This window comes from Lepidothrix coronata, unplaced genomic scaffold (genome assembly GCF_001604755.1).
Source record: "Lepidothrix coronata isolate B3197 unplaced genomic scaffold, Lepidothrix_coronata-1.0 Scaffold17, whole genome shotgun sequence".
NCBI classification, from domain to species: domain Eukaryota; kingdom Metazoa; phylum Chordata; class Aves; order Passeriformes; family Pipridae; genus Lepidothrix; species Lepidothrix coronata.
The window spans coordinates 5,865,311-5,880,979 of NW_016690197.1; the positions used below are offsets into that span (position 1 = coordinate 5,865,311).

At 37.4% G+C, this 15,669-nt stretch overlaps 1 protein-coding gene across 41 annotated transcripts in view; it reads left to right on the forward strand.

Moving 5' to 3' along the window:
* Nucleotides 1-15,669, forward strand: part of KCNMA1 (potassium calcium-activated channel subfamily M alpha 1) — a 471,638-nt gene that overhangs the window by 432,316 nt on the left and 23,653 nt on the right. For 24 of the 41 annotated variants that reach the window (XM_017807029.1, XM_017807049.1, XM_017807050.1 and 21 more), the window contains 2 exons: nt 9,973-10,086; nt 13,277-13,407. In XM_017807029.1, the coding sequence (XP_017662518.1) occupies nt 9,973-10,086; nt 13,277-13,407 (245 nt within the window). Of the gene's footprint in view, nt 1-9,972; nt 10,087-10,792; nt 10,877-13,276; nt 13,408-15,669 lie in introns of all 41 variants that reach the window. The other 17 variants (XM_017807020.1, XM_017807021.1, XM_017807041.1 and 14 more) reach the window with 1 other exon arrangement.

Consider the following 15,669-nt stretch of genomic DNA (forward strand, 5'->3'; position numbering starts at 1 on the left):
TAGAGAGTTTAGATTCATCCTGATTCCACAACTGTGCAATTTTTATTTAGATATTTTTTTAATGGTGAAAAAAAAAGTAGAAAGAAAACAAAATCTTCATTTTCTGTTTATTTCCAGTCAGAGTCAAGGATAATTGCAATAAATTAGCCAATTGTAATATTTGGTAGACCTATATTTAGTCTGGAATAGAATGTCTCACAAGGTATATGTGACACATAAAACAGGGTTTATATGCCAAGCTGAAGAAAGTATAAGGCTAGTTTGATGTGTTTGCCTTTTCTGTGAAGTTCAGTATCAGAGGATTGACATTTCTTTTAATGGAAGTACTTTTTGGAGGTAAATAACTTCCTTTTACTTTTAGTGCATGACAGGGATAGTTTTCATACTGACCATTAATACTGATAATTCTGATGTGCAAATAATTGTGGTGATGGGATGATGTGTGTGCTTTTAAAATATACTCCAAACCCTAGGATGTTTCCTTTTATGTGTTTCAAATAGGCAACCATACATTATTTCCAGGGTTCAGATGAAACTGTAGCAAGGAGATAGTAAACTATCTGTTATAGTCAAGAGAATTGTGTTTGAAGAAGTATACAAATACTGCTTAGGTAATTATCATTCCTTACATTGCTAATTGCACTTGGCTGCATGCAATTTATTGTGCTTTCTAAGGAAAAGTTAGTTGAGTTAGCATTGTACAGACTGGCATAGTTCAAATCAACTTGATACTCATTTTCACACATGATATCTATTAAGATGTCTTTAACAGACATGCTACAAAAGGCAGTATTTGAGTGACAAAAAACATGACTGATTCACACACACACACCCCCATTCATTATGTTAAATTTGGAGTTCTGGTAAAAAAATTTGGCTTGGAAAAAACGTTTGCAGTGGCATGCTGAAAGTTTGAATGCCTGAATGAAATTCTCTGTTAGGCTTCTTTTAAAGAAAATATATTCACACCTGAATGCAAACCCCATGCTTTTTACCATGAGAATTTAATCAAGCCCTGAAATTTTTAAAATACAGATTTCATTTTTTTGAATCACCTGCATACTGTCACTTGACTATTTCCATAGGACAACCTATCTGCTAAGAAGTTGTTCAGGATTTGGTGAAATCTGGCAGGATAGGACATGGGCACAATATGCTCTCTAGTCAGCACCCTTTGAAGAGTTACTTTTTTACAATATAGAGCAATATGAGAGAGGAGCTTTTGCATACTTGCAAATAGATTAGACTGCAGGAAATATGCAGGAGGGCTATGAAGTATACCTGCCAGATAAATTAGAGGTGGTCTTGACCTGAATCCAACCTGTCTCAAAGATCAGCTCTGGGAATTCAATTCAGATTTCTTTGATAAAATGAGGCTTTAGGCTTCAAAGTTCAATCTTTGATCCCCAAGACAGCCTTGAATGTGGGATTTTAGTTTTGACCCAGCCTATAGAGAACTTAATGACATTTTACCATAGGTTTCCAGCTCAGTTCCAGCTTGAGTAATTTGCAAGTCTGCTGGCACTATTTAGCCCACACAGACTATGAAGTCGACCGTAAGTAAGTCCAAGTTGATGGAAAAACAATATTGCTAGAACAGAGTGACAGATGTTGATTATCACGAAGTGTCTGTTTAAGCGTTTTGTATGTATCCATTTCCTCACTGCAAACACCTGAAATTTTTGTAGAAGTTACAAAGTAATTGTACTTAAAGACATGGAATCATCTGCTAAAGAAATTGTCAGAATACATATTGCAAAAAATGACTGCTGTGGTTATTACTGTTGCTGCTCAGGGGAGCTATTCAGATGCCTCATTTATTGGAGCTTAATAGATTAAAAGTCCAAATTGAGTCTCATGATATAAACCTAATCAAATTCTAATCTGCATAATTTTCCCATAAGCAGCAATGGGAAATTCATTTAATTTATGTTTCAGTAGTTGCCAATCATATGTTGAACAACATTGTTACTTTTATTTATCAAAATATTTTTATTGATTTCTTGCTATGATATCTGGCTTTTCTCTTCCTTTTTCTATCAGAAAAAATTTACTTTATTTGTTATAATGATATAATGTATAGTCTTGCCTTACTTGCCTATATATCATTTTTAAGGGTGAGTTTTCCATTTTGTTTGTGGTTATTGAATAGCTGTCTCTCTAAACTAGGTAATATAGCTTAATTTATTTGATAATTTTAATTCAGCATATTTATTTTTGCCTGAGGTCTAAATATGCAGGGTTGATTAATGATTCAACTGAAAAAAGTTTGGTGTCATTATATACTAAATTATTTTAGCTGCAAACCTGTGCTACACTTAAATGTTACCAACTTTGTGCCCTAGAAGCACCTAGTGTAGAAAACTATTAAATGGTAAATAGAGAGTAGGGACAATTAAAGAATAAAGTTGGTAAAGAAAGTAGCTACAGAAAGGAAATTTAATTTTGTTTTCTCTTTGCTAAATTAAAAAAAAAAATAAATTCAGAGAACTTCTACTTCATTCCATGAGAGCAAGAAGTTCTTCTCAGACTAATACTGACCAGGAATGTTTATGGTATAGAGAAATAAAGTTTTCATTCAAATCAACCTGAGGGAAGTGCTATGGCTAGTAACTACGTGTTATCTTATTTACTTAAAATGAGAAAAATAGCAAGGAGTGAACATCAAGACTATGCTCTGCAAAGCACTAGTAAATAAAGCCCATTTGTTTTGATTGGTTTGGATTGTGTAAGCTTGTGGTGAACCTTGGCAGAAGTAGAGTTTGGTTAATTACCACAGGAGGTTTTGTGAAGGGAAAAAAAACCCCTACAAAGCCAACAACAAAAACCCAGGCAGTTCAGGTGGACTTCATGTTTGTTTTTTGTGCATGCTTAATAGTAAAACTCAAAAGACACTGAAACTGGGAAAAGACTTGTATAAGTCTAAAACCCTCTAAGTTATACATAATTCTGCACTAGGCTTAAAATATAATGCTATTTTTAACACATTGTGCTGTTCACAATTGAAAATGGAATCAATGTGGTGCAATTTAATGCTAAACTTCAAGATGATGAAACTCCAATCCTTCTCTTGATCTTTGTTTTTACAGCTCAATCCTGCCATGTCAGAGCAGTCCAAGAAGCAGTAGACCTATAAATCATTTACACTTCCAGCACATGGGACCACTAACTCATCCAGGAATGGATCTCACACTTTGGGGAGCGGAAACTAGTATTGGTCCTGTGCCTGCCCTGTGCTTCCATTTGAGATTTAAGTTGGACATTTTTAGTATGGGTTTGTGTAATTCAACAGTAAGGGAGCGAACAGACATTAGAGAAGAGCACTTTCTTGGCAGGAAGATGGGCAGCTTGTTCTCTCTGACAGCATCTCTCAGAGTTCAAAGCTCCAGGGTTTGTTCCAGTCCCAAAGCACTGGAGAGTTGTTAAACTTGAGAAAGCTGTCCTTCACTCTCCACTCTCTGTAGAGTGGAGATATACCTTGGCCTATGTTTGGGCCTGGAGCACCTCTGAAAATCCTGCAGTCTCTGAAAGAGCTGGGAGCTTATGCAGTCACATCTGGTCTTTCACATTCCTCTCTTTTTCTAGAGCTTTAGTGATAATCTCCAAGAGATTTTTAGATCTTCAGGAACAAATCGCAGTAAAAGTCAGAACTGAAACCAGAATTTAGGATTTCCAGGTTTTGAGGCCAAACTACGTCCTTGTCTCAGACCACATAGGACATTGAAGCTAGAATTGTTTCTAAATTGCATGGCTGTAACAGATTCCCATGAATGTCAGCAGCTCTTTAGCTGCATGACTGCTGCTGAACTTTCCGGGTATACCCAAGTGGCTGTACTTTGGAGAATAACAGGTATAGTCTATCATTCAAGTGAATTCACAGGAATATTAATGGACATTGTCAGCAAACAGTAGCAAAGGGATATAACTGTGAGATCCTTCTGTAAAAGAATTATTTCTTTTTGGCTGGCTCTGCTTAATGAAAATACTTGTCCCATATTTCTGCATGATAACTTGTCCGGGGTGTGTTTGGCAGTTCACCACCGGTGTGTTATTCATATATGCTCAAAATATTATTGTTGTTTCATACTGCTTAGATGAGCCAGAGCTAGTTAATAGTATATATGTCTTTTAAATTATACTTTTGAGGACTTTAGTGCATACATTACCCAGTGAATGCCACGGTATCTTTCCCTAAAATAGCATTATTTAAAGGACACTATCAATTTACATGGTACTTTAATGACAAGACCACAACATTTAGGTCTGCCAAGTGGATTTTCAGCTTGAGAATGTGCCTGCTGCGTGCATGGAGTTCCAGTTTAGTAAAACGTGCAACTTTGAAAGGAAAGACAGGCAGAGAAGAAAGGGGCAGAGGGAAAGGGGAAGAGAATCATAAAGGATCCATTATGATCCTTAAGAACAGAAGATATTTTATAAACATAAAAGTCCAGTTTGAGAATATGCCCATCTGAGTCTCAGTGGAGTCAGTGGAACAGAAGCAGTACACATCCATGAGACAAATTTGTTTTTACATTAAAACCTGAGTAAACCTTTATTGGCCCTCAGCAAACTTAAAGAATATATTTACTGCTATGAAGAGCAAACCTTCCTGCATTTCATGGGACATTACTCAGTCAGGTGAACTGCACAGGAACAAAAATTAACAGTTTGTGCCCAGCACAATCAGCAGATCATTTGGCCATCAGGTCAGTTACTCCAGCAGTACTGGCCGTCAGGTCAGTACTGCTCATCCCTTTGTAGATGGTGTTTTGTAAGAGCCAGGAAGGGTTTATATCCATCTGGCCCTGCTGAGTTCTGAGCTGGGGAGCACCTGGATCCCCAGTAACTTTTGATAAAAAGATCTTGCCTTCTCTTAGGGAGGAAGTTTCCACAGGGTTCTTCTTCCACTAAGATGACTACATCTTTAAGAGGTAGGATTTTGCCTCTAATGCAATTGTTTGTTTTTTACCTACTTCTGTGAGCAGTAGTATTTTAGAGGGAGCTGGGGAATAGTTTTTGCACAGAATCAAGACATTGAACCAGCAGCTTTCTGCAGAGAATTGTAGCAGGCTCAAACTCCTTCAGGCAAGGTAGCTGAGTTAGGGAATGGGAGTCTCTGCCTCTCAAAGAGGGGGGCTACTGCCAGGGGGTACGCAGTGACTGCTGACTGCCAGGCCTCACTGATTTTGAGCATGTCAAAGCCCAGAACCTGTGTTCCTTTCAGAGATGTGATATATATAGTTCATTGTCTGGCATCATCTTGTTTCAGGAGTGTGCTGCTTTCTATTGCAGTTCCCTCAGTTTGATAAGGGAGACCTTATTACTCTCTCCAACTACCTGACAGGAAGTTGTAGTGAGGTGAGGGTTGGTCTTGTGTACCTGATAACAAATGAAAGGACAAGAGAAAATGGCCTCAAGTTGCGCCAAGGGGAGCTTCAGTTGGATATTAGGGAAAATTTCTTCACTGAAAGAGTTGTCAAGCATTGGAGCAAGCTGGCCAGGGAAGTGTCGGAGTCACCATCCCTGGAGGTGTTTAGAAGATGTCTAGATGTGACATTTAGTGACATGGTTTAGTGGTGGACTTGGCAGTGCTAGGTTAATGGTTGGACTGAATTGTTTTAAAGGTCATTTCCAACCTAAATGATTCTATGACTGTTGTGGTGGTCATCCCTATAGCGGATGGTGGTGGGTTGACCCTGACTGATAACTAAGCCAGTCTGGATCACTTCCCCACAATGAGAAAAAAACTCATGAGCTGAGGTAAAGCCAGTTTAATAAATGAGGAAAACAAAAACAAACCACAAAACAAACAACAAAAAATCAAAAACCAAGGAATGCAAGTCAATCACCCACCCAGTATAGCAATTCAGTACCGGATGCAGTGGCTGCTGGAACTGATAGATTTTGCGGTACCTTGCCTCCTCGTTGTTGGCAAAGAGAATTCCCTTCTCCAGAAGTCCCCCACTGTCACTGTGTTTCCTTCCACAGAGGCTGTGCTCAGACTTGTACAGGCCATGTGAATTTTACTGTAGAGATTGATCCTTTTAAGCAATTGTAGCCACAGCTCCCTCAGTTGTTTGTTGAACAAGGAGACACTGTGGTTGTAAGATCACAACTATCAGCCCTGTTTTATGATTTTTATGAGCATTAATGGAACAAGGTTTGTGGACTGAAGGAGAAAATGGAATATGAAAAGGAAAATGAAAAGAGGTTGTGAGGAAAGCATGTCATTTCTAAATGAATGCTCTGTGCAGAGGAATTTAATCTTTTCACAACTGAAAATGGATCTTAAATCTGATGCCTTAGCTTGTTTCAGCTTCTGTAATGAAATAGAGTTTTCCTAATACCCTGTGACCTGAATTTCTCCCTGCTTTATGGGTGCTATTCCTTGACGTACAAACCTGTATTTTCTCAAGTCAGCATTCGATGATGGATGTCAAAATACAGGTCATGTATTATGCATATAGCATTACCGATTTAAGGTGTTTACTTGTCAAGTTGAAGAAATTCAAAAATGTCACATTCACTGAATCTGCACAGCTGTCACTTGTAGTTTTTCATGCCTTTAAATGAAAGTTCTGATAAAGCAGGTTAGTTTTCCTGCACTTTTTTTTTTTTTTGTTCTCTTTTCTGGACGAAAAAAATAGACAACCTGTGTATAGAATTTACTTTGTGACTTGGGAGCAGGAATGTGGCCTGAAGGTGTGCGACACCATGTGACTCCAAACACAGACACACAAAATCCACAAATACTTCAGTTTTCCTTTTCCTTAAAATATTCCAAAATTTTTTAAAAGTAAATTTCTCGAAGTGTCTGAATTAAGTACGAGCAAGGAAATTAAATTAACAGACGTTTCTCACATCTTTCAAGACCATAGGATGAAAAATATCAAGGCATGAGTCTAGTTTTACATTCAAGGTGAAAACAAATTCCCCTTAACATGCTTCCTGCATTTCAGACCAAATGCACTATGTGTGCAGTGTGCAATTACAGAGCTTCTGACAGTCGCTGTCTACAGAAATGCTGCATTTACTTCAATCTTCTGACACCGTCCTAGGAAGGCAAATATTTGAAGGGTTAGAGAGGTGGCTACAAACAGCCTTCGATGGAGAGTGTGCGTGTCTGTGCCTCTATGTGTGTGCACATTGCAGTGGAGGGAAAACAAGAACTTGCATGTTTAGATGCAGTTATGCTAACTTACTTCAATTTGCTTTTAGCTGGTAGGGAAATGCTGATGTGCTCCTACCATCTGAAGAGCCTGATTCTCTAAAAAATGTTTGAGGGAGCGCATCCTGAGATGGGCAGAGGAAAGCCTTCAGGAAAAAAGGAGAAGCAGAGCCTCTAGGGATGCTCCAAGCAGTACAATCCCTAGGGTGCATGAGAACAGTATTAGTTTTCTTTGCTCTTAGATAACTGAGTGTAAAAAAATCTTGCTGTTGCCATTTTAACCTGTAATTCTGCAGAGAACCCAACTGCCTGCCACCATAACTGCTCAAGGAGTCTAGATGAGCTTTTTCTATTATACTGGGACAAAGGCCATATCTTGCATCTCCTAACAGAATGCATTCCATAACAGAGTGCAAGACTTAAAACACTAGATCCTGCTGCAGAAGGAGGTGTCACATTAATACCCATCTGTCCTCAGATAGCATTTGAAGTCCCACTTTCATTTTCCTGCTGTTGAGAGAGTGTCAGCATCACCTGTAACTTATGAGGTGGTGCCTGAATTACCTCTGTTAGACTCACTTTGTGAGCCTAAGGAATCTCAAGCTCTGCCATGCAAAAGTAAATGTTCAAAGAGCCAAGACAGCTATCAGTCATAGTGCCAGATACAAGGAAACATCTACAAACCAATACCAGTTGGAAATGCAACTCACTGTCATCATGTTGGTCTTACTGAATTAGTTTCAGCACAAGGAGCAATATTAAATGACTGACTGTTAACACTTCCGATTCTCTTGTAGAAATCTGCTTTCTAAAGATTTTCCATGCACTGGTAATATTAAATAGAATTGTTTTATTGACTTAGGTTTGTCTATGGCAATGTTTTAGTCTTGCAAGCCACATCCACTTCTTTTCTCCTAAGGAATTTCTTCACAGACTTTTCACTCTCGTCTTAGTTATCCTGTCTGTACAATCATGTTGCATCTAGTTTTCTTGTGATAGAATGAAATTCACACCAGTACCTTCTAGAGGGCTAAGAAAGTCTCTCCTCAGTAATTATTGCCTGTATATTCTATATGTGGTACAGACAAAATATAGGGACAGATGAATGGAAAGAGAAATTTAAATCCCATTAAATCAAGAAGTCCAGATCTAGTGGTCCTTGTAGTTTAGGGGCAGGTTAAGAGTGATGGTACTTATCGCTGGAAAAGAACCATAAATCCTTCAGAAAACATAAAACCAGTACAATGTGTTAACAATTACAATTTAATTTAGAAATTTCCTGGTTTGTAAATTGGTCCCCAAACTAAAGCAAGGTAAACTACATAATATCACATTCTTCTGAATTCAGTAACAGATGAACAAATGTATCAATGAATTTAATGGTGTGAAACAGTTTCCACACTGCAAGAAGATAATGAAGTTATGTCAGGAATTAATTTGGCTTTGATTAATTTAGAATCAGTATATGGAGAATTCAGATTTATTGACAGAGGACCAAAAGTCTGTCCCTGGATGTCAGGTGTGAAGTCAAAGAATTTAGGAATAATGTGGCAAAAAAATTTAATGTCTTCTCAGAAATGTGTGTTTTAAAGTAAGCTTGGGTCAGTCCTATTTCTGGCATACAAATATTTGCCTAAAAATGCTGCCTTAATGTTTTTCTACATTAAACCCTAAGGTCAACCTCTAGCTTCACCATTACTTCTGCAATAATGACATTAAATGAACATTCCCATACTTTCTGCAGCTTTAATGGACAAGGGAGGTAGAATGCTTTAGTCTCAACAGTGAATTTCTATCCTTCTATTGCATAGGCTTTTCTATAACTACCTGTTTTTCAGTATTTACAATCAAACTCCAAAAGGCTTTTCCTGGGTATTTTTTGTTTAAAGAAAAAGAAAAAAAAAAGAAGAAAAAAAAAGGACAAAAAATGCTCGATGTCAAGGGCTCCCTTTCAAAGTGCGTAGAGAATCAGGCTGAAAACAAAATGTCTTTTGGAGGTGAACCTTACTGGTCTCCAGATCTCTTTTTTCTGTGAGTGCCTGCCAATATGTTTCCTCTCCCACCTTTGTTTCCTTTACATCTTCACTCTTTCTAGTTTCTTTTGAAGGATTCCTCTTAGATACTGTTTGAAAACCTGTGTCTTTTTCCTTCCATCCTATCTTTTTGTCTGTTAGAATGAACCCTTCCATCGCAGTATTCCTACAATAGTAATCCTCATAGAAATGCATATTATAAATTATACACATGAAAATTAAAAAAACAGGCAAACAAACAAAACACCATGTGTGGGTTGTATTGCTCCTGGAAAACAGGTAAACCCTGCTTGTTGATCAAACCTAAAACCAGCTAATGGAAGCAATTTGTTCCTCATGGTTTTACTACCATTTACAAACAGTACTCTTTAAAATGTTAATTGTTGTTTAAGGAAAGGTGTTTATTTCAGGATTATTGAAATACTGATAAAACAAAATTAAACCTCTCAAACACTGTGATCTTTTTTATTTTTATTTAAGTAAGCATTACTCTTTCTGTTTTACACCTTTTGATGCAAAGGCTTAGGATAACAAAATGAATTTCAGTTTCTCCATTAGCTCTCAAATATCTTACAGTAGAAATAAACTGCATATTTGTGAAGGATTATGCTTTTATGAAATAATTGTTGAAAATTAAGTCAATTTTTTTTAAATTACACTTTTTTACCATACTTTCCTGGAAAATAATAAAATCAGAGATAGGGAATTCCCCATAGTTTGTCCTCTGTAAATTTTCTCTTTTTTTTTTTCTCCTTTTCTTTTTTCTTTTAGGCTTTACACCCCCTGGAATGGATAGGTCATCTCCAGACAACAGTCCAGTCCATGGCCTGTTACGTCAACCCTCCATTACAACAGGAGCCAACATCCCTATTATTACAGAGCTAGGTAAGGAAAGCTAACATTTATCCTTTCATGTACATTCCCGTATCTTTTTCCCACTTCCCTTGTTATGCAGTCACAGAAAAATTACCCATACTGTGTCTTACACTGTTATGTTTTCTCTTTTGATAACTGTTTTGAATTACTCTTTCTAAAGAAAGTTTAGTAACAGTTGGTTCACTTTATTTGAATAACTGAAATATATTTCTCTCCTCCCTTTGGGTTTTCTCCATTTTCTTAAATAAATATTCTATCAGGCAAGATGCTTTTTGCATAGCGTAGCAAATAAGCAGAGGTCTTTGGGCTAAGGTTAGAAAAGGAAGAAAGCCACAGTAAGTATGAGCAGATATTTCCTGTGCATTTAATCAATTGTAAGAGGCCATTTGTTTATTTCTTCATGGTCCAAAACTGTTTAATCATGTGTAACCAAACTCTGTATAATAGTATGAGATATTTTACTCCTGAGAATACGATGATGGTAGGTAACTAGACTCTGATTTCCACTCTAGCTGTGGGTATTTATGTTGTCAAGTGGTGTGATGTGAAGTGCAGAAGCTGTTCTGTTTTTTTCATGGCAAATACAAACTTGATCTGTGGTTCTTTGTCCTCTATTTTCTTTTTCAGTTTTAGTTCTTAGAGCCTTATCTGTCTTTTTCCCTTACTTTATTCTCTTTCTGTACTTTCTTTTCCCCCTAAATACTTTACTTACTAGCTAAGCCTGGCAAACTTCTGCCTTTGGTTTCAATCAGTCAGGAAAAAAACAGTGGAACCCACATTCTTATGATAACTGAACTGGGTAAGAAGTGCCTTTTTCCTTCACATCACTGTCTTATTTTCTGTTGTTGTTGTTCTTACTGTCATCAGCTTTCCCTTTATTTATCTGGCTGTATCAGAGGGGCTACCCTCATGGCACTGCTTTGAATGTGTTTTATTTGTGGTTCTAGTTGAAATTGACTGTCTCGTTCTGGTCTTTCTTAATGATTTTTTTTTTTTCACGCAGCATCAGTAAACCTTTGATCACACTCGTCTGACCTGCCGGCTGTTTTCATAGCACCTCCTCACCAATTCATTTTCTTTGGCCTGAGTCCCCACCTCCCAGTGCCCCCCCCCCCAGTCTCCCTCCAGTTTTTCTCTCCTTTTCTCTCTCTCTTTCTCTTTCTTTTTTGTTAGTTCAGCCTGTTGTCAGTTTGGTGGACATGCCTTAACAGTTTTCACAGGAAGTCCAAGAAGAACTAAAAGATACCAGGAAAAAAAACCCAGCATCCTACTTTCCCTTAAGTTATTTTTTTGTTTATTTTAGGGAATAGACTTTTTCCCAGAAGCTCAGGTTTTGAAGCTGTAGAGAAGCAGTCAAGTTTCTGCATTGTTCCCTCCTGACACAGAGCTCTCACCAGCCTTTGCGAGCAGCGTTTGATGAGCTTTCCCTATGGCGCAGCACAACACATTCGAGCCCACCTCACCTGGCCCAGAGACCATTCATAGAAATACTAGCATGCTAACTTGCATTAGGAAGATAAAGATATTGAAGATAACACACCTGCAGAATTCACATTAGATTTGTAGCATCTTGGGAACTGACACCATGTGTGTCTAGCAAGCTGGTGTCTAAGACAGGTATTAGTCTGCCAGATGTAAGTGGAAAAAGAATGGTACTGTCAATAGTGCCTAGTCTCAACTAGCAAATTAAACTAAGGTACAAGCTTTTCAAAAAGTACATTTTGAAATGATACAGCAGGCTTTCAAATATTATATTGCTCAAGAATCTGGAGAATAAATTGATAGGTATTGTACTAAAGAAAGAAGTATCGTGGATATTGGTGTTTTCTTGGATGAAATTCTTCTGACTCTGATTTTCTCTGATTACAGTGGTGAGGTGTTATGTATTTGCAGTTACATCAGGGAGTGGGAAGGCAGGAATTTTAAATCATAGTCTCATCTCCTTTAGACAGCTATCATGAGGCTTTATCAGTAGTAATTTATGTTTTGTAAGCTAAGCATGGCAAGGACAGTAGAATATAGTCTGGAAAAGGAGTGGATGGAAAAGAAAACTATATGGGAGGTAGCTAAACTGTATGAGAAGGAAAATCAGAGTAGCAGGCAGAAGAATTTCTAGCTTAAGAAGGTCAGAGCTGAAATCTGATAAAGTTAACAGCAGCTCTCATTCTGTCTTCAGAGTTCACTGGATTGGCTCAGGAGACATGTTCACACAGGGAATAGAGACATAGTCATTATATGCAGTTTCAAATGCTCAAAAAGTTTTTAATTTCCCTTTTTTGCATGGGAACTGAAATTAATTTGTTGTTTAGTAAGTTGAAGGGTATTCCGATGGCGTAGCTAAGCAGTCTGTGCTTTCATGCCTGAGGGAGATTAATATGGAAATGAAATATTTCATGAAATATGATCCACTTGATACACTGATCTCAAGGAAACAACTATTTTTATTTGGAATGAGATGGAGGCAGAGGGCTTAACTGTGACAATGAAATGCCAGAGAAAGTCTAAATGACAAATACTACTTTATTCAGGCTTTTTCTTTAAAACAGCCTCATGTAGATTCTTTTTCACACTGGCTAATATAGAATTTGTGGCTGAGAAAGTGAAGTTACAGAGACAAATATTTGAACAAAAGGCAGTGCTGCAAGAGAATAGCTGCTCATTCATTCAGATAGATGCATGTTAAAGGGACAGTCTATCCTCTTTTGAGCCATAAGTGCATTAACATCATTTCAGTAAGAATCACAGCAGCACATCTAACAGATGCCTGTGGGCTATATCAGAGTTTTATTGACAGCCTTTATTTTACAACGGGGTTCTAAGTTTGTATCTTGTGATAACATTTCACTATCCATGCATACAGCCTTAGCCACTGTACCCGACCAATACCAAGATTGTCTCAATAAATAAGTGCGTCATGTATCTCATTTTAAGTGCAGGCAGCTGGTGCCACAAAGCTACTTTTACAGCAAAGGGATAGTCACCTCTCAAGAACAAGAGTGTCACCTCTTACAAGCAACAGATTTTTAAATGCACGTTTTCACATCCATCTTGATTTCATTTTCAGTGACGTCAAAGACACAAGTCTGTGTTTCCAGACATATGCCGTTTCTTTTTCTTTGACTGTGTAATGTGTGAGGTCGCATGCTGGTGACCCAGAGGCACCTTATGATTTTACTGTTCTTCTTCTTGTTATTTTCAGTGAATGATTCAAATGTTCAGTTCTTGGACCAAGATGATGATGATGATCCAGACACAGAACTGTATCTCACACAGCCCTTTGCATGTGGAACCGCGTTTGCTGTCAGTGTGCTGGACTCTCTCATGAGCGCAGTAAGCAAACAAAACCTTTTTCATTCCCTTCCATCAGACTTATTATGAAAGAGTGTGAAAGCATAGACCCTTTTCCTCAGGTAGGCACGAGAAGACACTTTTTTCTTAGATGTCAAGAATTTCAGAACCTAAACTAGGTTATTTTTCCTGTTGGACATGGAGACCTCAACTGAGATATCTAGGACTTCCACGAGTCCACAATTTTATGAGGAAAGAGTCTTATGTCAGGCTTTAAGGATAATATTTTCAAAAAAAAGTTGTCTCTTCCTCCTGAAATCCAGACACAATGCACACCATTCATGTCATGCAACATCAACTGTGTTTTGAGCTCTTAATTTCCTGTAGCTATGAACAATGCTCTGAATATGGGCACTGGGGGATGCTGATAGAACTATATGAAAGCCATTGTACACATCTCATGAACTCTACTTGTGTGAAGAAAGGTTATCCTCTCTTTTTCATACGAGTTTTCTTGTGAATCAAAACCTCAGCACATCCCAGAAACTACAGATGGTGGCCTTTGGTTATGTCTACATTAGGACTTTTGGTTTGCAGCCATAGTACAGTTCTGAAGCCTTGGTCCTACTGCTTTTCATTCTCCTCATATTGTCTAGGTTTTCAGACCAGTCTTGCTCTGTGTGAGCTACACTTCTTTCAGAGTGACCTTCAGCTCTGCTAGATATAGCAAGGACATAGTCTTTTTAAAATCTAAGCTTAGGTTTTCTGAGGTCCCCGTGGAATAAAGTTCCATAGTGCTGGGAATCATCTGTTGTAAGTAAGACTATGTATGAGCAGATGGATTTCTTTAAAGGAGCCAAGTCCAACCTTCACCTAAATTCAGAATGAAGCTTTTTGCTTTTGAGGAAAATTCACAGTGATCTTTATTATTTTATTTGTATTTCATATTTATGTGTGTATTTTGTATTTTTTGCTGTTATATTTCTCATATGTTTCATCCAGAGATGAATAATATCAGTCTACACTGATAAAAGTTTATTCTAATGCAGTCTAGGAGTTTTCAATAACCTCAGAAAATGCTTTTCTTGAAAGCTGTTTACAATGTTTTGCAGATGTGACAAATTCAGAAAGACTAAGCAAACACACTTAAACTCTGTACCTTCTCTAATTAAAATCTCTACCTATAAAATATTTAACATTTTCAAATTATATATCGGAATGATTTAATAAATTGTTATACTGAGAGCTGTATATCTACTCCCATTATTATCTAAGTCAATGTCCCTGAATATATTGTTCAGTAGAACATTTCCAGAATCTCAAAAAAGTAGGATTGATCGTTCTGGTTGCCTCTGACATCACCACAGAAAGAGAGTGAAGTGTTGTGGACATCACTGCTTTCTTGTGCAAAAGTATGTCATGTAAATATTAGTGAGGCAATGAAAAATATGTAGAGACCATGCCTGTTCAGAAATTTTTATTTGGAATTCACCATATAATCCTCATAATATTTTTAGTTATTGCTAGCTTTTATTAACTTTCATTTTTTGACAACACGGCCCTCCATTTCTGCAATTCCTTTCTTTAACAGTCTTTTTTCCAAACATTTTCACATCTAAGTGGTCATATTGTATGTCAGGGACAGTGCAACCTGAAGCCAGAGAAATGTGATAACAAGAGTAGAAAATTCTATACTTAGAAAAAAATACTAATCAAGAAGACAAGCCAAGGATTCAGTCACTTAGAATTGTTCACCATCCTGTCTTTTCTTTCACCACTTTGCTGATTGGTGGCAGCATTATTTTCTCTTTTATTCCTCAAAGGCCCAGTAAAGAGTTGGAAAAGTACAATTCTTCCTGACCCTTCAGAAAGGGTAAAATGTGTGAGATGTTTTCCCTTTACTATCCCTATTCTCATGGGAAAGATGTATTCTCCTTTCACTTCTTCTCCAAGGAAAAGAGTGTTTCTCACACAAACTAATCTACTTGCACTATATTATCTGTTTGTTTTTCTTTTTTCTCCAGAGTACACTCTTTTTAGGAACCAGCTTCTATTTGTTCTGTCTAGCTTCAAACCAGTGTGGGCAAACTGAACCCAAAATCCCTGCTAAGTTGTGAGATCTGCAGTCATGCTTTCATCCTATTAGTTGCATCGGAATTCTATAAGAAGTGTATAACTTGCACTGTGCTGACCTTTGCCAGCTCACTTGGAAACAAGTATATAGTTCATTATTCGATCCACTTAATGATTCAGGGGGTTTTAGTACCTAATTTTTATAGGAAAATTCCAATTTATGATGTCTGT